At 56.6% G+C, this 20,793-nt stretch overlaps 1 protein-coding gene across 3 annotated transcripts; it reads left to right on the top strand.

Annotated features, from left to right (window-relative positions):
* The first annotated feature begins 11,977 nt into the window (after positions 1-11,977).
* Positions 11,978-20,349, top strand: PRSS8 (serine protease 8). Of its 3 annotated transcripts, none has more exons than XM_067530069.1 (6): positions 11,978-12,288; positions 15,573-15,599; positions 16,578-16,740; positions 17,321-17,592; positions 18,105-18,271; positions 18,531-19,256. In XM_067530069.1, the coding sequence occupies exons 1-6, from the start codon at positions 12,234-12,236 to the stop codon at positions 18,906-18,908; spliced, it is 1,062 nt and encodes a 353-aa protein (XP_067386170.1). In that variant the 5' UTR covers positions 11,978-12,233; the 3' UTR covers positions 18,909-19,256. The 3 variants fall into 3 exon arrangements, with proteins under 3 accessions (XP_067386170.1, XP_067386171.1, XP_067386172.1); XM_067530070.1 differs by lacking the exon at positions 18,531-19,256 and adding an exon at positions 19,400-20,349 and having other exon boundaries at positions 11,984-12,288; XM_067530071.1 differs by lacking the exon at positions 11,978-12,288 and having other exon boundaries at positions 14,913-15,599; positions 16,578-16,651.
* The last annotated feature ends 444 nt before the right edge of the window (positions 20,350-20,793 follow it).

Raw genomic sequence — 20,793 nt, 5'->3', positions numbered from 1 at the left:
AGGGAGCATATAGACTGACTTGCTACAGTTGGAGCTGCAGTGTGTATGAATGTAATAAAGTTTGACTTTTAAACATGCTAAATAAAAGATCCACAGATTATAAATATGTATCACTGTTCAAATGTTTTCATTGATTTAACTGAGGTTTTCATGGCTTTGTAAATAGGGGATAGTTCCCTTCTGAGCCATAGAAAACAGCAAGGTTGAAAGTGTAGGATGTAAGGAGATGTTGCATGCCTTTAATACAAAAAAAAAAAAAAAAAAAACTGGTGTGAAAAACTGGAAAAAGCAGGGGGTAGGGTGAAGGGGGGGAAAAGCCTTACATAGTGAATTTGTAAAAGGTTTGAACAAACCTGAGGCATTGTAAAATTCAGCGTATTTTTGCATCCTTCACATACTGCATCCATGTGAGTAGAACCCCTTTCTGGTCTCAAAATCAAGAATGGGCAGATTGCTCCACACGATCACAAAACTTCAGGCAGAAGGTATTTTTGCATCCTTCATCTACTGCATCCATGTGAGTAGAACCCCTTTCTGGTCTCAAAATCAAGAATGGGCTAGATTGCTGTGGAAATCTAGTCTAGTTGCAAAAGCTTTTCATAAAGAGAACAGGGTGGTGGCTACTGCTGGGGAGGGGTGGAGAGGATAGAAAATCACTTTTTTCTATCTTCGAGTGATTGCTCATATCCATTCCAATATAGGTGAGCACGTTCCCGGAACTTTTTTCCCCTTAGCAAGCCCCCCAGGGCTCAAGCGCCCTCAGGAGTACCACACATGCTGCGGTATGTAGTGCACCGCCGACCCCCAGGGGCCCTCAGTTCCTTCTTTCCACTTGTGACGGCTGCTGGAATGTCTGCCTCTTGCTGTAGCAAGTAGCATCACCGTTGTGCATAGACTGTTGTTTAAATAGACATCGTTCAGTGTAGTGTTAAATAGAGTACTTAGATAGTAGCCCTCAGGTGCTTCAGGTTGGGCCATGCCTGGCTCAACCGGCTGCAAAGCCTGCACCGCATGTGTGAAGGCTTTCCCTATGAGTGACCCTCACGACTGCTGCCTTGGAGAGCAGCACAGAAGAGACAAATGTAGGCTTTGTAAGGCCTTCAAGCCCCGCATGCAAAAAGAAAGAGACGCGCTTGAAGGCCATACTAATGGCGTGTGCGCTCTGGCCAGACTTGGAACCGGCACGTTCCCCCGCTGCACCGAGCATCTCGATGCGAAGTGCCCCACCGGCACTGACCTCGACCCTCCGGGGCCCGGCACCAAAGTGCTGGAAGGTGAAGGACATCCTGCGCCGGGACTCCCCCGTACCGCCCGTCCGGCCTGTGGGGAGTCAGGAGATGCCCCAGCCACGTGCTCTGGAGATTACTCCGGCCCTGGCATCTCTGCGCAGGTAGCCTCCCCCGACTCCCGGAGGCGTTCGTCACAGCACGTGCCCTCATGGGTATGCCCACGCCTCTGTCCACCCCTCGGCCAAGGGCGCAGGGACCAGCATCTCGGGGTAAACCTGTGCTGGGTGGCCCTGGTGGGTGGCAGAGACAGGAATCAAAGTCTCCCCCCAGATGGTCACGGAGGGTAGAGTGTGGGCTCCTCTCCCAGCTCCGACACAGTCCTCGAGCACCGCGGCACCGAGGGTGGTCGAGAGGTTCATACGCGAGGCAACGCTGCTCTAGTTCCACCTCGCGCAGGGGTTGCAGCTCCAGCCCTCGTTCCCTGATGGCGAGTCCTGCACAGCGCTGATCGACATCCCTGGCACGCACCCTGACAAGCACATGGCACCGGTCTCGATCCCTGGCACGCAAGCCGGCGCGGATCCTGCTGCCCGCCGAGACCAGTTGTTGATCACCGGCACCGATGGCTTTGCCGCAAACAGCAGTCCTTGGCGCCGGCGGCTTTGGCACGTCACATCCGATCACGCTCCGCGCGGTCAGCATCGCAGCAGCACCAGCGGCACCGTTCCCAGTCCCAAGGTGGGAAGTGTCGCCACAAAACGTCAAGGCAGAGGAGGCGGTCATCCAGCTCCTCCAGCAGCTTGTCCCCCCGACGGCACCGTAGACGTCGGCACCGGCGGTCCTCGTCATCGTTTCAGAGCTGCTCACCTGTCAGAAGCAGTAAGCAGAGATCCAGCAGCTCTGGGTCCCGGACCTGCCACCAGGTGTCCCAGTCAGCACCAATGCCGGCACTGGCGTGGCCGCAGGACCCGTGGCAGTGGCCATACTGGGGGCCTTGGGGTATCCAATTGGGCCAGGTCACGACGTCGGTCCACTCATCAGTGGCCCAACCAGCACTCCCTGCGCCAGCCAGACAAGGGTCATCCCTCTGAGGAGGGATCGGACCCTGAGGAGGGTCCCTCCACGGGGCGCCTCCCACGGTCCTCCTCCTCGTCCCCGGACAATGTGGCCACCAGGGACCATAGGGCACCACTGCCCGACTTCTGAGCTCACCAAGATCTGCTCAAGAGGGTGGCAAGCAACTTAAACTTAGAGCTCAAGGAGCTGTCAGAGGAGGAGGACCCCCTCTTCGGGGTGTCAGGGGGCGGCAGGGCCATCAAGGGTGGCCTTGCCAGTACACGAGACCCCTGCCTTGGTTGCCCCTACCTCGAAGGGTGCCGAGAAAAAATACTATGTACCCGTGGAGGGGTTTGAGTTTTTATATAACCACACTGCCCCGGGATCACTTGTAGTGGATGCTGCCAACCAGTGGGATAGGCAGGGGGTCTCCCTCTTGTCGGAGCGATAGAAGAAGTTCCTCCACAGGAATGGGGGAGGGGATTTTATTCACGGTACTTCCTAATCCCCAAGGCCAAGGGGGGTCTGAGGCCGATCTTAGACCTCTGCCGTCTGAACAGGTTCATCAGACGCACCAGATTTCACATGGTTTCCCTAGCCTCCATCATTCCCTTTCTAGATCCAGGGGACTGGTATGCTGCCGTCAACCTCAAGGATGCATATTTCCACATTACTCTCCTTCCCGGTCACAGAAGATTCCTCAGGTTTGTGGTAGCAGGCTGCCACTACCAATTTTCAGCCCTGCCCTTTGGCCTCTCGTCCGCCCCCAGGGTCTTCACGAAATGCATGGCGGTGGTAGTGGCCCACCTGCGCCGCAGAGGAGTCCAGATATTCCCATACCTGGGCTATTGGCTGATTCGGGGCAGGTCCAGGGCCCACGTGAGGAACAGCCTGACTCTCACCTGCGCCACATGCACCAGACTGTGGCTGCTCATCAACGAGCAGAAGTCCACGCTCACTCTGGTGCAGCGCATAGAGTTTATAGGGGCCACCCTGGATGCCACCCAGGCAAGAACCTTCCTCTCACAGCCTCTGTTTGAAACCATAGCCGCCATAATCGACGATCTACATGGTCCCCCATGACGACAGCCAGGCACTGCCTGCAGCTGTTAGGACATATGGCGGCCGGCACGTATGTGGTGAGGCTGGCTCGCCTCAAGCTCAGGCCTCTCCAGGCGTGGCTGGCCTCTGTGTATGCACCAGCCAGGCACTCGTTGAACAGAGTAGTCACAGTTCCCCCTCGGATACTGACCTCCCTGGATTGGTGGAGGGACCCAGGGGAGGTTCTGAGGGGTGTTCCCTTCAGGGACTTGGCACCGTCGGTGACTCTTATCACGGACGCCTCGGATGTGGGCTGGGGGGCCCACATCAGCAGCGACCGCGGCACCCAGGGGCTCTGGTCGGCACGAGAGGGGGTCTCCACATCAACGTCTGGGAGCTCAGAGCAGTCCGCCTGGCCTGCAAGGTTTTCCTCAGATCCCTGAGGGGCAGAATGGTGCAGGTCCTTACGGACAACACGGCGGCCATGTGCTATATGAACAGGCGGGGGGAGCATGCTCCTCCGCTCTTTGCTAGGAGGCCATTCGACTTTCGGACTTTGCGGTGAGGCATGACTTCCACATATCTGCCTCTGACCTCCCGGGAGTCAGGAACGATGAGGTGGACCACCTCAGCAAGTCATTTCTACCCTGACACGACTGGTCACTACACCCAGAGGTGATAAGTTTTATCTTCCGCAAGTGGGGTGTTCCCCAACTGGACCTGTTCGCGTCGTCCTGGAACAGGAAGTGCCCGAGGTTCTGCTCGCTCTGGGGTCATGAGCCGGTCTCCATTTCCGACATGTTTCTTATAGATTGGGCGAAGACCCTCATGTATGTGTTTCCCCCATTCCGCTACTGCCCAAAGTCCTCTTGAAGATCAAGAGAGACAAGGCGGACATCATACTGATCGCCCCAGCTTGGCCGAGACAGCACTGATTCAGCATGCTGCTGGACCTGTCCATAGCCCTGTTGCTGCCGCTCCCGAGGCATTACAACCTGCTCTCCCAGGACCAGGGTCGCCTGCTTCACCCGGACCTGGACTCCCTCCACCTGACAGCATGGAGAATCTGTGGCTGACGGAGGGAGAGAGAGCCTGTTCTATGCAAGTCCAACAGGTTCTGCTGAGCAGCAGAAAACCTTCCACTCAGGTGGTGTACTGGGCCAAGTAGAAGTGTTTTACCTGTTGGGCAGAGTCGCGGGGTATCCCACCAAGCTGCTTGCCCATACAGGCGATCTTGGAGTACCTGCTCCATTTGAAGCTCCAGGGTTTAGCACTGGCCTCCATGAAGGTGCACTTGGCGGCCATCTCGGCCTTCCACCAGCCCATGGAAGGGAGGTTATTTTTCTCACACCCATGTCTATCAGGTTCCTTAAAGGGGTGGAGAGGCTTTATCCACAGGTCCGTGACCCGGTGCCTCCCTGGGACCTGAACCTGGTCCTCGCCATGCTGACAGGACTCCCCTTTGAGCCCATGGCTACATGCCCGCTGCTCTTCCTCTCGTGGAAGGTAGCCTTCCTGGTGGCCATCACATCGGCTAGAAGGGTCTCCGAGATAAGGGCTTTGACCTCGGAGCCCCCCTAAACAGTCTTTTATAAAGACAAGGTGCGACTGAGACCCCATCCATCTTTCCTGCCCAAGCTGGTGTCCCAGTTTCATTATAACCAGGATATCTTCCTCCCCATGTTCTTTCCTAAACCACACGGTTCAGAGGAGGAGCAGAGATGGCACTCGCTGGACATGAGACGAGCCCTGGCCTACTACATCGAGCGAACATGGCCGTTCCGGAAGTTGACGCAGCTGTTCGTGGCAGTGGCGGACTGGATGAAGGGCTCATCTGTCTCCACACAGCACATCTCTGTCTGGATCACCGCCTGCCTCAGGACCTGCTACAAGCGGGCGAAGGTGCCACTTCCTGGAGCTGTGTCAGCGCACTCAACCAGAGCCCAGGCCTCGTCGGCGGCCTTCCTGGAGAGAGTGCCCCTGCAGGACATCTACAGAGCAGCGACCTGGTTGTCGGTGCACACCTTCACGTCCCACTACACCATCGTGCAGCAGGCGAGAGAGGACGTGGGTTTCGGCAGGGCCATTCTAATGAGAGCAGCTCGCCGTTGACGCCTACCCACCTCAGAGGTATGGCTATTTAATCACCTATATTGAAATGGATATGAGCAATCACTCGAAGTAGAAACCAGGGTTACTTACCAGTAACTGTTGTTCTTCGAGATGTGTTGCTCATAGCCATTCCACACCCACCCTCCATCCCTGCTGTCGGAGTCAATAGAAAGAAGGGACTGGGGGCCCACGGGGTCAGCGGTGTCCTATGTACCACAGCATGGGCACGGTACTCCAGGGGGCGCCTAAGCTGACCCTACGGGGTCTGCTAAGGGGAAAAAAGTTCCAGGAACCAGTGCACGGGGCGTGCACACACCTATATTGGAATGGATGTGAGCAACACATCTCAAAGAACGACAGTAAGTAACTCTGTTTTTCCAGTGGTGCAGCCCGTACCCTCATGCTGCGTTCCCTATGGAGCTAGGGGGTGGTAGCTGAGTGGTGCCAGGCCAGCCTGTCCCAGGCTGGGTCTGCCACACGCAGAAGTGGCTGCCAGGGGCGGGCCGGGCGATTTCTCCTGCGACAGCATGTGGAGGGCGTGGCTGGCATGTGGGCGGGGCCTCAGGGGAGGGGCAGGATCATGGCTCTGCCAACCCTTGCCAAAGGCAGGCATCACATGCCACCCCTATAAAGAGCAATAAAGGAAATGACTGGAGAAGGCAGGGCCTCGCCCCTGACACCAGTGATAATGGTTAGCCGGGAGAGATTAGAAAACTGTACAACACTGCAAGCAGAACCCAGGAGTCCCGGTTCCCAGGCCCCCCTTCTCTAACCCACTAGACCCCACTCCCCTTCAGAGCCAGGGAAAGAACCCAGGAGTCCTGAATTCGCAGCCTCCAGCCCCTGCTCCTCTTCCAAAGCTCCCACCCCACCTGCCCTCTTCTAACCCATTAGATCCCTTGCCCTCTCCCCTCCCTGAGCTGGGGATTATACCCAGGAATCCTAACTCCCAGGCAGCCCCACCCCACAACATATCTCTCCCCGCTAAATCCTCAAGAAATCTGCCAAGTTTGCAGCGGTGGCGTACTGTGGGTCTCCAGCGCCTAGGGTCCAAGCCTGCATTCCCCCCTCTCCCCCCGGCCTCACAACCCTCCCCCTTGTGCAGGGCAAGAGGGGTCCCGGCGCCACCCCCAGCTGTCCCAGGAAGTGGGGGGTCTGTATCTGTGTGTGGGGGGGTGTCAGGCCAGGGGCACAAATGTAGGCTTGGCTCTGCCCCCCCACCCATCCCGCACTTATCCACTGCAGGGTACCCGCTACTCCCGCTCCAGCCTGGTGCCAGCTCAGACGGGGCAACCTCACCCCCGGCCTGGGGGAGGGGGCTCTGGCTGGCCCTTCAGGATGTATGGGGGGGATGAGGCCTCCTGCGCATCCTGAAGGGCCAGCGCCCCCCTTCCCTCACAGGCCAGCACCCAGGGTCCTGGCCCTCCCCCAGTACACCACTGGTTTGCAGGGCAGATAGCTGGAAAGACAGGGAACATGGCACCAGCATGACATGGACATTACAGTCCAGCAGGGGGCAGTGGACCCTCCCACACAGCCACTAGGGGGCAGGGGGAACAGACCGCCCCCCTTCCCCCCCCCCCACAACTCCTCCTAGAGGAGCAACTGCCCCATCTCAGCCTGCTGGGAACTGACACCCACCCCAGCAGGGTAGCAATGCCTCAGTGAAGCTCTTCCCGCTCCCATTGGGTAACTGCTTGCCATCACCAGTATGGGGCAGTGGCAGCACCAGGATTGGCTTCCTCCGACACACCCACTAAGTCAATGTATTGACTCCCACCCTCAGCCCAGGGGCAGCCCGTGTGCAGGGAACCAGCCCTTTGCCTGCCAGAGTGTTGCAGCTAAGACAGCCACACAGGGATGGCTCACCGGGCATGGAGATGCAGCTGCCTCTCGGGAGGGGCAGCTGGATAACGGCTGCACATCAGCAGCACACCGGGCGGGGGCGGGAGTGGCTCACTGTGCGCTCAGATGTAGCCGCCTGTGGGACTGGGCAATATACCTCCCTTTATCCATTATGACACCACTGACATTTTAATCACCACCATTAGGTTTCAGATTTAACATCATTCATATAAATGGGACAATTTGCCTCCTCTCACTCCTGGCTTTACTACTCTGCTCAGGCTGCCACAATACCCCTGGAACACTCCTCTTCATCTCTTTCCACACACATATGGCCTGCCTCGCTGTCCCTGCATCCACCTGCCTCTGAGCTGCAGCCCTGGTTGGTTTCAGGCTGCATCAGAACATGAGCAGAGGCTTTGGAGTTGGATTTTACTTTAGGAAGCACCAGCTGGTGCCTGATTCTCTGCCCTTACTTACAAGGAGCAGAACTGCTGCTATCAGCCAAGTAAAGCGTTAGCTTGAGACCTTAACACTCATCATTAGTTTTAAGAGTCAACAATGCTGTTCAGATGAGCTTGGGTGGTTCACACCTGGTGGAGTAATTGGCTCAGGCTCGCTGCAGACTCAGGCAGCCGCTGCTGCAATGCTTACCATTTTGGGGGCTGGAGACATAATTTTATAACAAAGGAAAGCTGAGATGCTGGAGCACGATTCCCCAGTGCTGTGAGTTACACACACACACACACACACACACACACACACACACACACACACACACGAAGGGCCTGCTTGTAGGTAGAATGAAGAATGCCAGCGTCATTAACCCTTCAATTACTGGCAGTGAGGATGATGTGCTGTGGGGTAATCACAAACTTCCTGATGTTGGGGAATCCACACCCAGCGACCAAGGACTCACCCGGATATAGCCTGGCTGTTTACGTAATTGCATGATGCAGGCAGGTACTCTTTAGCTGCCCGCAGGTTAACCCTGGCAGCTGGGACACCAGCCCATCCCTCAGCTGTCCCCTGGTGACTAAGGGCCAAGTCACATGGATGTGATGCAGTGCAGGTGACCTGGGGGCTGTCAAGGGATGGGACAGGCGGGCTGGGGCAGACACCTGTGAGCTTGCAGGGCACAGCTATTGCCCAGTTCCACAGGTGGCTGCACTGGAGTGCCTGGTGAGCCAGGTGTTGCTGTGCAGCCGTTACCCAGCTGCACCTTCCCATGGGTTGGGGGGGGGTCTGTCCCCGCTGCCCCCTAATGGCTGTGGGGGGAGGGTCCACTTCTCCCTGCTGGACTGTAATGTCCATGTCATGCCAGTGCCGTGTTCCCTGCCTTTCCGGCTATCTGCCCTGCAAACCAGTGGTGTACCAAGGGGGGCCAGGCCCCCAGGTGCCAGCCTGCGGGGGGAGGGAGGAGCTGGCCCTTCAGGACGCACAGGGCACAGGAGGCCTCATCCCCCCCATATGTCCTGAAGAGCTGGCCCGAGCCCCAACCCCAGGCTGGGGGCTGAAGCTGCCCTGTCCAAGCCGGCGCCGGGCTGGAGCGGCAGAGGAGGGCGCCCCACAATGGATAAGTGCGGGGAGGGTGGGGGAAGGACAAAGCCAAGCCTACATTTGTGCTCCCCCAGCCTCACCCCCCCACACAGATACAGATCCCCCTTCCTTGGGCAGCTGGGGGCGGCGCCGGGACCCCTCCTGCCCTGCATGAGGGGGGAGGTTGTGAGGCCTGGGGGGGCTGCAAATGCAGGCTTGGCCCCCAGGCACCAGAGACCCACAGTATGCCACTGCTGCAAACTTGGCAGATTTCTTGAGACCAATAAACAAATTAAACTATAAAGAGCAATAAAGGAAATGACTGGAGAAGGCAGGGCCTCACCCCTGATATAAATGATAATGGTTAATAGAGAGAGATTAGAAAACTGTACAGCACTGCAAGCAGAACCCAGGAATCCCAGTTCTCAGCCTCTCTTGCTCTAACCCACTAGAGCCCCCACCCCCCTGCTAGCCTGCTCTCCTTCTAAAGCTCCCACCCCACCTGCCCTCTAACCCATTAGATCCCTCTCCCTTCTCTGAGCTGGGGATATACCCAGGAATCCTAACTCCCAGGCAACCCCACCCCACAAGATCTCCCTCCCCACTAAAGCGGGGCATAGAACCCAGGCGTCCTGACTCTACTCTGCCCTGGCTGTGTGAGTTTGCACGAGGGTGCCCTCTGGAGCCCCAACCATCCGTGGTCAGTTTTTCCAACCCACAAACTCCAGCCACTGAAACCCAGAGAGGCCAGGATCTGCGGTTGCCCTGCCATTGTGTATCACCTGTCCTCTGGACAGAAGTGCAGCAGAAACCACACACTCATTCACCCCCGGATTAGGTCATCATGTCACATTCTTCACAGATCACTGCTGATAAAAGCCACTTGAGTACATTCTTGGCTCTGGTTCCTTGCTTATCAAAGGCAGCTAAACCGGCTCTAATGACACTAACTAGTTACCTATTCAAGACTTTATGTTATGCTTGCAGGAGAGCAAGGAAGGCATATAAGGAGATTTCAACCTCTAGAACAGGGTCCAAAAAGGGCCCAGAGTGTGTGGGGGTGGGGAGAGACTAGCAGCTGGCCTGGGGGAGGGGAATGGGATATGGGGCCTTTCCCCTCTAGGGGGTGCAGGCTGTAGTCCAGCCCTAGGGCAGGGGGGGCTGGTTGGCTCAGAGGGGCAGAGATTGGGACCCGGGACTTTTTCCCTTTACGGAGCACCAGCTCTCATCCAGCCCAAGGTGGAGGGACTGGCTGGCCCAGGGGTAGAGGGTTGCCAGTTTTGGCTGGATGTATTCCAGGAGGTTTCATCGCATGACAGAGTCTTTAATTAAAGATTCATTGATTTCTGGAGACTCCAGAAAAATCCTGGGGGGCTGGCAACCCTCCCCAGAAGGGCAAGGAATGATACGAGGCCTTTTCACTTGCCCACCTTTCCTAAAAGTGAAAAACCCATATCTAGTCCCCCCCCAGTCCCTCCCCCAACTCCAATTGGAGGTTGAAAGGTGTTAATCTCAGGATGAATGGGATATTTACAGATCATTTAAAAACAAATTTGCTTGGATTTCCTCCATATCCCCTTACAGATCTGTGCATTATTTGCCTCCTAGGCTTTCAAATTGGCTGGATGCCCTGGAAAACCACAAACACACTCACTGCACCCTTCCTTGCCTACGAAAAACCCACACAGTTCACACTAGCAAACTGTCTAGAGGAGAAAGGCCACTGCAATGGGGTTGCCCCTAGCTCAATGGTTGTGCGCAAAGTTGCAGTTGCCATTGCCCAGAACAAAAATGAGTCAGTGCAATACATACTGTCAGACACTAGGGGGAGACAGGAGACGGCACCCAGACTGTAGCACAGCGCCCCTAGCGCCACACTGGAGAATTGCGGCCAGCCCTTATGGAATAGCTTCACTCCCTATCACAGTGCTAAGGTCGTTCACACGCTCCGGCCCAGAGGAAATGGGGTGGGGGGAGGGGCTGATGAAGCCCCTGATGGAGGCCCCTCCCCATGGCTCAGGGCTTTCATCCCGAGGGCAGGTGTGAATAGAACCAGTCTGCCCCTGCTGAGCCAATTAGCACCTCACCTCCCTGCTCCCAGCCCCGAGGCCATGGGAAGGGAACTGCATACACTGCATAAAAACCGACACCAGCAGCCCCTCCCCCGCATTCATAGACATGGACATCCCATTCATACGCATCCACACATGGCATCTACACCCCATTCACACACACACTGCATATACGCACATCCCATTCATACACATACACACACATTGCATTTATGCCCCCATTCACACACACACTGCATATAGGCACATCCCATTCATAAATACACACACACCCCATTCACACACACACACACACTGCATTCATACACACACATTATTCATTTATGCACATTACATTCCACATCCATTTCACACACACTGCATTCACACACACACACACATATCCCATTCATACACATAAACACTGCATTCACACACACACACCATTTACATCCACCCACCACACACAAATTCCCACACTCCCTCCCTCCTCAGCACAGTGCTAAGGGCCCAGCACCCCAGTGGCAGTGCCCGGGAGCTGCAGGGCTGGGTGAGGGGAATGGAGGAACTGGCTGGCCTGTCAGTGACCCCATCTCACCCCTCTGTCCATGGATGCCATGGGGCCCCATCCCGAGGGTGCTGATGGGGTGACAGGGACATGGCTCATGTGCACCAGGGCAGGAAACAATAAATGTTTCCCTTCTGGCTCAGGAGGGTGAGTCAGCCACACATTAATGGATCATGAAACCTAGAACCAGGAATGGAAGGAATGTCCGGGGACTCATAGAGACCCTACCATAACAAAGGCATATAATGAGAGTTCCTACAATAACAAAGCAGTGTGTGCAGTGTAACGAGAGACCCTACAATAACAGAGCAGTGTAACTACAGACCCTACAATGCAAAGCCTGTACAAGTGAAATCAGGGACCCTACACTAATGAGAAGCATGTACACTATACCAGAGCCCCTGCAAAAACACAGGGGTGCGCGCCGTGCAATGAGCGGCCCTACAATAACAGCGGGGAGCGATGAGCGGCCCTACAATAACTCCGGTTTCGCTGGGAGCCCCAGGGTTGGGGAGCGGATCCCTCCCGGCCGGGCCCGGCCCGGTGATGAAGCGGGACAGGAGGCGGGCCCGGGCGCGACGGGGGGGTGGATCCCTGCGCAGCAGGTTGGGCGGCTTCCCTGGCTGTGATTGAAGAGGGGGGGAGCGAGCGCCGCCTCCCAGACAGACAGACTGTGTCCGTGTACCCGGCCGGAGCCGGGAGTCAGTCACTGCGTGCACCTGTCCGTCCCGCCCGCTCCGCCCAGCGCCGCCGCCAGCCAGCGGGAGTTGTCTCCGCCAGCCCGCCCGGGACATGGGGGCGCCGCGGGCTCCCCTGAGGGCGCTGCTCTGCCTCCTGCTCAGCCTGGGTGAGTGCGGGCTGGGCTGCTCGGCCCCCGCCCCGGCCTCCCCCTCTTCCCTCCTTCCCCAAATCCCTCCCGGGTCCCCCTTCCTCGCTCCAAATCGCTCTTTCTTTCTTTCGTCTGCTTCTTCCTTCTCCGCGTCCCTCTGTCTGTCCCGCACACCCCCTGTCGCTGTCTGTCCGAGCTGTGGGGCTGGGATCTGGCCCGGACGGGCGGGGCTGGATCTAGGAGAGCTCTTTCGCGCCCCAGGGCTGGGGAGAGGGGAGGATTTGGGGCTGGAAATCACATGGGCACGGTCCAGCTGCCTCCCGGTGGTCTTGAACCCGGTCTCAGCCTGCTCCGGGGTTGAGTGTGTGGGGACAGGGGGATGGGGGGAGTCTGTGGATGAGTGAAATGTGTGATGAGTGGATCAGTGTCATGCAGTGTGTGTTCTGTATGTGTGTGGCGGTGTCTGTGATGTATGTGGGGTGTGATGTGTGTGTCATGCAGTGTGTGTTTCTGTGTGATAAGTGTGTGTGTTTGTGATGTGTGTGTCATGCAATGTGTGGTGTTGTGTGATGTGTGCGTTTCTGTGTGATCCAGGCATTGTGTGTTGGGGGGGGGTGTTTCTGTGTGATCCAGGCGTTGTGTGATGGAGGGATGTGTATTTTTGTGTAATGCATGCATTGTGTTATGGGTATGATAGGTATGTGCCATGCAGAGTGTGTGTGTGGTTCTGTGTGACGTATGTGTTGTTACAAAGGTGAGTGTGTGATGTATGTGTCATGCAGTGTGTATGTGCATTTCTGTGGGGTGTATGTGTTGTGTTTTGTGGTGGGTGTGATGTGAACCTGTCCTTTTGGAATTAGAGGGAAAAGCACCTGCCAGTTTTTTCTGGCTTGTTCTGCAATTGGTTGGTTTGAGGATTTTGTACATTCCTGAAGGGCAGGTTTTCTGAGGTTTCAGGTCTGAGTTTATCTAGATGGGAGGGAACGAGGGTTAATCTGGATTTAGGAAGTGGTTTGTCTGCCTGGAGAGGTTTGCTTTAAACTGGAAGACAGTAGGGCTCCTGTTTGCAGCTGTTTGGAGGAAGTGATTTCTAATGACGGGGAGGGGCTAGCAGTCAGGACTCCAGGGTTCTATTCCCAGCCCTGGGAGGGGAGTGGGGCTAGTGGGTGGGCAGCAGAGGAATACAGCAAAAGGCCTTGGATCCCACAGACTTCCATCCTGAGCCAGTCTGTCCCCTTTGGCTTCTTGTACAAACAGGGTTAATGGGGAGATTGAAACTCCCTCTGCTTCACCTGAAACTCCCAGTAATCAGACACTGTGTGAAAGGCCCTGAGGAAACCCAAAGCACAGCAATAAATGGCCCATCTGGCCCTGCATTGTGTGTGAGTCTTTGCTCTGCCTGGGTGTCACCTGAGGTATAGACAGAAGCTACAGACAAGAACCCCTGCCTTCCCACCCCCCCAGCAGTGCCCATCTACCCATCTGCACCCGGAACAGGATCGTCCCCCACACGCTATTGCCCAGGACTATGTTGTCTATTCCCAGTTCTCAGTGCCCCATGCTGTAGGGCTCTAGTTGGCTCACAGGGCTGGGGAATGGGACATGGGGTCCTTTCCCCTCTAGGGGGTCCTGGATGGCTCAGGGAGGTGGGACATGGGGCTTTGCCCCTCTAGGGAAAACCAGCTCTGATCTGGCCCCAGGGTGGTGGTGAGGGAGCACTGCCGGGGGCAGGGGATTTGACCCGAGGCCTTTCTTTTCTAGGGGGTGCTGGCTCTGATCTGGCCCCAGGGTGGGGGGATTGGCTGGCTTGGGGCTGGGTGGGGCAGGGGGTGAGAGATGTTTCTGAGGCTGAGGTCTGTGTGAGTGGGGGGGGCTTGCCTGGTCCCTGCTCGAGGGAGCCACAGAGAAACCAGCCTCTGATCCGCCCCAATGCCCAGCGCTAGGCCATGGCTCCCTGGGGTAATGGCATAGAACCTAGTCGAGGTGCACACGAGGTCTGATCCTGTTATGGAGCAGCCTGCAGGATGGGTTGGGTAGTGTCAAGTGCTCTGCCAGGGCTGGCCCCTGCTAGTGTATCTGGAGCTGGCTCGGGCTCCCCAGGCCTATAGGGTGCTGGATCTAGCAGAGGAGGTTATGTCCCTTGGGGACATTGTGTCCCTGCGTCATGCCGAAGTAACCTGTCCCACGGGTCTGGGGCTATATTTAGCCTCTCCGCTCAGGCTGGAGGAATGCTGGGCGGACAGACAGACAGCCACAAATCCCTACTGTCCCATGACTGGGTCCCAGGCTAATGCAGGTCACGTGAGGTAATATCAAGTCAGAAGAGCCCCCTCTGTGGGGTGTATATGGCCAGTTGAGCCCCTGGCTATTGCAGTGAAGACACGGCCCACTGGGAACTGGGCTGAGACCTGGCACGTTCATTTCACACAGGCCACTGAATGGGCCGTCCCGTTGGGTTGTTTTAGATCAATACAGAGCTAAGGCCAGATGGGCGCTGGCGCCCCCTAGAGAGAAAAGACCCCATGTCCCATTCCCCACCCCCTTGAGGCAGCCAGTTCCTCTGTCCTGGGGCTGGATTGGAGCCAGCGCCCCGCCATCCCTTCTTCTCCTTCCCCCTTCCCCGTTCCTTCTGAGTCATGCAGTGCCTTGAGGAGTGAAACTCTGACAGCTCACCTATTTGCTGAAGAATCTGGAATGATGTTGGGAGACCAGGGCGCCTTATCTGGCCAGGGAGCGATTCCTGGAAAAGGAGGTGGCTCTGGCTGGGAGACCGAGACAGTGCCAAAGGGAATAACTCTGCCAGGCTGCAGTGACGTGGCTGCCTTGGCCCAGGGGCTGGGCTGTATCAGGGGCTGGAATGGGCTGGATAGGAGGCAGCCTGGAGAAACCCAGGGGCCGTGATGTTCCCTGTTCAGAAGGTGGTGCTCTTCTTTCTGCCTGATAGGATTCTTAGGTTCTATTCCTGGCTGTGGGAAGGAAGGGGGTCTAGTGGTTAGAGCAGAGGGCTGGGCGTCTGGATCCTGGGTTCTATTCCCAGTTCTGGGAGAGGAATGACATTTAGTGGATGGAGCTTATCTATTATTTTATTTCCATGTCAACATCTCCATTATTGCCTACTGAGTGGGCCCCATCCTGGGAATCTGACAACTATTTCCCCAGCAGAAATGGAGATACCCCATCTAGCCCCTCCCCACTCGCAGCAGAATTATCCTTGACACTCTTCATTTCAGTGTCCCTCCCGCTGATGCGCATTGCCCTGGAATGCATCCCTAATGGTCTCTTTTTCCCCCTCCTCTGACCAGGTGTACAGGAGACCTACGGACAATCAGGTAAAGAGCTGGCTGGGAATGTTGTACTGGCAATCCCTTTTTTCCTCCAGATCATTTTCCTACAACCCCATGTCAGTCATTTATTCCGCTAGCAACATTTTTCTTTGTGGTTATTTGTGGGTCAGCACCAATAGAGAACATTTGTGTTCAGTATAACCCCCCCCATGGGAACAGGATCTGAACCCACCATCTTCTGAGCTAAAGGGGCAGCTCCCTCGACTTCCAGCTGTTGTAGGCTGATGAACCTCTTATGCGAACCATCCACTAAAGGATTGAAGAGCGAATCTCCCTTAGGCCTGGTCTACATTAAAAAGTTAGGTCAACCCAGCTAGCTCGCTTAGGGATGTGAAAATTCCCTCCCTCTCCCGCCCTCTCTGTCTGGGATAGTTAAGCCGACCTAACCTGCAATGTAGACAGCCCTGGGTCAATGGAAGAATTCATCTCTTGGGGAGGTGGATTAACTAGTGTCGGGAAAGACCCTCCCATTGGCCTAGGTAGTCTGCACTGATGCTCTGCAGTTTCAAGTGAGGATGAGCCCTTCATCCGGGTTATGTTTGTGTTGGGATGTTGGGTTGAAGAAGTTCTCTCAAAACGTTTTTGAAGGCAAAAACTGGGTTTTCAACATAACTTCCCCCCTCCCCCCCAAAGTCTGTTCTCTTCACAAAATGTAAATATTTTTGTGGAAAAGCTGAACACCCTAAAAACAACAGTGTGTTTTTGGGCTGAAAACTGGGCCTCATGGATTCTGTTCTCAGCTTTCGGAGGAGACTGGGATCTAGTGGGTAGAACAGGGAGCCAGAACTCCTGGATTCAATCCCTGGCTCTGGGAGGGAGTGGGGTCTAGTGGGTTAGAGCAAGGGGGAGCCAGGAGCGAGGACTCCTGGGTTCAATCTCTGGCTCTGGGAGGAGAGTGGGGTCTACTGGGTTAGAGCAAGGGCCTGTTTCTGTTTCACTCACTGCTGCTCTGGTCTCCTGCAGGAATGTGTGGGATCACTACCACGTCTCGGATTGTGGGGGGCACAGATGCTCAGGCCGGGCAGTGGCCTTGGCAGGTCAGCCTGAATTTTAATAACGTTCACGTGTGTGGTGGCTCTCTCATCGCCCCCCAGTGGGTGATCACTGCGGCACACTGCTTTCCACCGTAAGTACAGGGCACGCTGGGGGTGATCTGGGCTGGGCCAGGCTCTGAGGGCTACTCTGAGTGGGGAGCTAGTGACCAGGTGACTGTATCTTCCATCCATTTCTGACCCTAAACCTGTTTGATTGGGTTTCTGTGGACAGACTCCCAGCTTCTCCCACTCTAAGCCTCTAGGCCCCACTCCCTTACCAGAATCAGGGATGGAACCCAGGAGTCCTGGCTCTCAGCCCCCCCTGCTCTAACCCACTAGACCCCACTTGCCTCCCAAAGCCAGGGCTAGAACCCAGGAGCAGTTCCCAACCCCCCATCTCTAACCACCTAGACTCCCCCTCCCAGAACGAGGCTAGAACCAGAACCCAGGAGTCCTGATTCCCAGCCCCGGCTGCTCTAACCCACTAGACCCCACTCCCAGTATGTACATATGTGTACCTCTACAACATAGTATCTTCCCGTGTGGCATGTGCCCTTGCCCTAACACTGCTTCTATTGAAGGGAGAGTCCCCGTTAGATGAATCTTTCGACAGCCTGCCGTGCTGGTTTCTCTCCTTGCTGAGGTCCCATGTCTCTCTCCCCCACCTTGCAGGGAAAACCCCATTGCCGACTACGAGGTGGTGCTGGGGGCCTTTCAGCTGACCAACCCCTCGACTGACATCAAGGTTGTTGGCGTGCAGCAGGCCATCAAGAACCCCCAGTACACAGATGAGGGCTCTGGCGGGGACCTTGCACTGGTGAAGCTGAAAGAGCCCGTCTCCTACACAAGGCGCATTCGCCCCATCTGCCTGCCATCCGCTTCCGTCAACTTCCCCATCGGCATGAAATGCACCGTGACTGGCTGGGGACACGTACTTACCTCTGGTAAGTGAAGGGTTAATATAGCCACCTCTGGGGTGACACCTGGACACCGCAGCTGGGTAACACCACCCAATGACATCCCACATGGGGCTGGCTCACCTGGTGCTGAGATTCATCTGTGTCTGGGGTGAGGCAGCTGCATATAACACCACCCAATGATGTCACGCATGAGGCTGGCTCCCCGATGCTGAGATGCAGCTGTGTCTGGGGTGAGGCAGCTGGGTGACAGTGGCCAACAATTTTGGACAGGTAGTGAAGGTGAAGTGTGTGTTCAGTTGAAACTGCAGGGAGGATTTTAGGATGCATACCAGCTCCTGAGCCTCACTCTGGGATCTGGCCTCACGTCTTCTTCCCTCCTTTATTGCTCCCCCTCCCCCCAGCCTGGCTCTGAGCCTGGGCTGCTGTGGGAGTGAGTCCCTTTGCCTCTTCCCCATCCCCCACAGTGTCCCCTGGTGGCTCCCTTTTACAGAGGAGTCGTCTGCCCACCCTGATTTCTTCCCCCTCTCCCCGTGCAGTCAGCCTGCCCGTTCCCAAGACCCTGCAGCAGCTGGAGGTACCAGTGATGGGGTTAGACACCTGCCGCTGCCTCTACAAGATCAACGCCAACCCAACGGAGCCCCACGTGATTCAGGAGGACATGATGTGTGCGGGGTACGCCGAGGGCAAGAAGGACGCCTGCCAGGTGAGCAGGGTGCTGGGCGTCCAGCTGTCCATGGCACTTGTGTGGCGCTCCTCAGAGTCAGTGCTGGTTGCTATGAGCACTGGCCCCATGGCTGGGCGGGAGATTTTCCATCCCTTCTGGGCTTAGGTGCCACTCCTTGACCTTGAGGCCCCACCCACCCGTCATGGCTAAGTTGTGTAGTTATCAGCCACTTGTATCTCACTGCTCCCACCACGCCCCCTCCTAACGCCATTTTCCTCTCCCCACCCTGTTCTTCCAGGGTGACTCCGGGGGACCCCTCTCCTGCCGTGTGGGCAATGCCTGGCTGTTAGCTGGGGTGGTGAGCTGGGGGGATGCATGCGGGGCCCCCAACCGGCCCGGCATCTACACCCGCATCTCGGCCCACACAGCCTGGATCAAACAGAACATCCCAGCCGTGGAGATGAGCGACGTGCGCGTGGATCAGGAGCCAGTCTCGGAGGAGGGGCTGTGCTCCAACGCCACCAGTCGGCCTGGCCCCTATGACGGCGTCCAGCCCCATCCTGACTGGGTCCGGCCAATCCCTCCCAACAAACCGTCAGACCATGCCACCTCCCACGTCCTTGCTGCCAGCCTGCTGTGCTTCTGCCTGCTGCTTCACACACTCCCTGTCCTATAGCTCCCCACCCTCCAAGGTCAGCGTAGCACGGGAGCCCACCCCCTATGGCAGTGCAGGGACTTCCTGTAACTCTCCCCCCCCCCCCCCCCACTCAACAGGATGGTCCCAAGATTTCGAAGCCTTGGTTTCTATCCCTACCCCCTTGTCCCTGTTTGTTTCCCGCATTGTGATGCTCTTTCATGATCAGGGAATTGACGTGATGTCATAGCACCAAGTTGGCAGCGGCCCTGTTTGTGGCATCATCATTTCTTCCTCCAGTCCTGCAGCCCCCTGAGTTCTGGCCAATAGGGGCCTGCCAACCCCTGAGCCTCGCTTTGGGACTCACGCCAACCCCTCAGCCTTGCTCTGGCGCCCAGGTTCACACCCACCTCTCCAGCCTACAGAGCAGTAGGCAGCCTGACCCCTACTTTCGGGCCTGGTTGTGCCACCATGACACCTCCTATGGCGGCCTAACGCTCCCAATCTTCCCCTCCCCGCCCCGATTTTTCCAGGGCGACTCCGGGGGACCCCTCTCCTGCCAAGTTGGTGGTGTCTGGCTGCTGGCCGGGGTGGTGAGCTGGGGGGATGCATGTGGGGCCCCCAACCGGCCTGGTGTCTACACCCGTGCCTCGGCCCATGCCACCTGGATCAACGAAAACGTCCCCGAGGTGGAGCTGAGTGACGTAATCGTGGATCTGGAGCCGATCTCTGAGGACGGGCTCTGCTCTGGGGCAGCTGCTTGTTTCCTTGCCCCCTGGCTGCTCTGCTGGGCCTTCCTGAGCCTGGCCCAGGCTGGGTAACTCTCAGCAGCACCCTCACCAACTCCAAGTGTACAGATGCAAGAGGGGGGGAGGGAATCTTGGGGCACAGGATCTGCCACTGTGAGCGGGGTGATGGATACCCCACTAGGACTGGATTCTGCCCCCTGCTTCCCTTCCCTACAAGGCTATTTTCAGGGTGCTGGCAGGGGCAGCCCTTTGACTGTGGTTGCCCCAAAGGATTCTGGGAGGCGGCAGATTGGCCCTAGAAGAGAGCTGTTGTGGGAAGGGTCAACCCAGAGGATGAAGAAACATTTCCCCTCTTCCTTTAACGCCAGTCATGCAGAAACAGCGGGGTTTCAGTCATGGCAAGCTGAAGAGAATCGAACGTCTGATGTTGGCAGGCTGATTTTGGCTCCTTGACACCAGGCAAACCCCCAGGGCTGGGCCGGACGGCACCCGCCGAGCTGGTTTTTCCACCCCAGGAGAATGACGGCAGGAGGGCAGGTTATAAAGGGAGGGGGAGTTCATCACACACTCCCTGCTGTGAGCTAGGGAATATTAGCACATGGAACTGTGTGTACGTGACTGTCTTTTCTCTAGGTTGTAAGCACAGACATCCCGCTTGTTCTAGGTCAGGGATGGGGTATGGAAGGAATGTCTGCCTTAAGATGAAGGGTTGAATAAAGAGGGTATTAGCACTATATTGTGAGAGGCTCTTTTTAATAAAGCGTTTGTGCTCTTCTACTCACTAAACCCCACTCTCCTCCCAGAGCCGGGGCTAGAAGCAGGAGTACCAGCTCCCCCCCCCCCCCCCCAAAACCACAGCCAGAAGCAGGCAGCCTGACCCCCACCTCTCAGTTACAAGGGCCTACAAAGCAAAGTCCAGCTCATGTCTGGCTAAACCTTGTTTGCAGACCAAGCTGGTAGGTGCTGGGAGCAGTTAATCTAAGGTTGAGCAATGCTAATACTCCTGGTGAATCCGGGTGGGCACCGGGCCAAGGAACCAGCTGGCAGGGTGGGGGAGAGGCGCCTGGGCTGGGAGGCCTTAACCCAGGGAGGAGAAGCTAGGTCAATGATGGGGGTGCTGAATACAGGCTGGATTGAATTTCTCCCACACCTCCTCCCCCAACCCTCTGTTCCCCCCT

The sequence above is a fragment of the Emydura macquarii genome, unplaced genomic scaffold (genome assembly GCF_026122565.2).
Source record: "Emydura macquarii macquarii isolate MOO-44397 ecotype Brisbane River unplaced genomic scaffold, CSIRO-AGI_Emac_v2 contig_3020, whole genome shotgun sequence".
NCBI classification, from domain to species: Eukaryota; Metazoa; Chordata; order Testudines; family Chelidae; genus Emydura; species Emydura macquarii.
This window is presented reverse-complemented; position numbering and strand designations above follow the sequence as displayed.

Excerpts from the sequence above, each read along its gene's own strand:
- PRSS8 (XM_067530069.1), top strand. The coding sequence starts at position 12,234 with ATGGGGGCGCCGCGGGCTCCCCTGAGGGCGCTGCTCTGCCTCCTGCTC. Across the intron at positions 15,600-16,577 it reads GGAGACCTACGGACAATCAG|GAATGTGTGGGATCACTACC; the intron begins GTAAAGAGCTGG and ends GGTCTCCTGCAG. Across the intron at positions 17,593-18,104 it reads GGGACACGTACTTACCTCTG|TCAGCCTGCCCGTTCCCAAG; the intron begins GTAAGTGAAGGG and ends CTCCCCGTGCAG.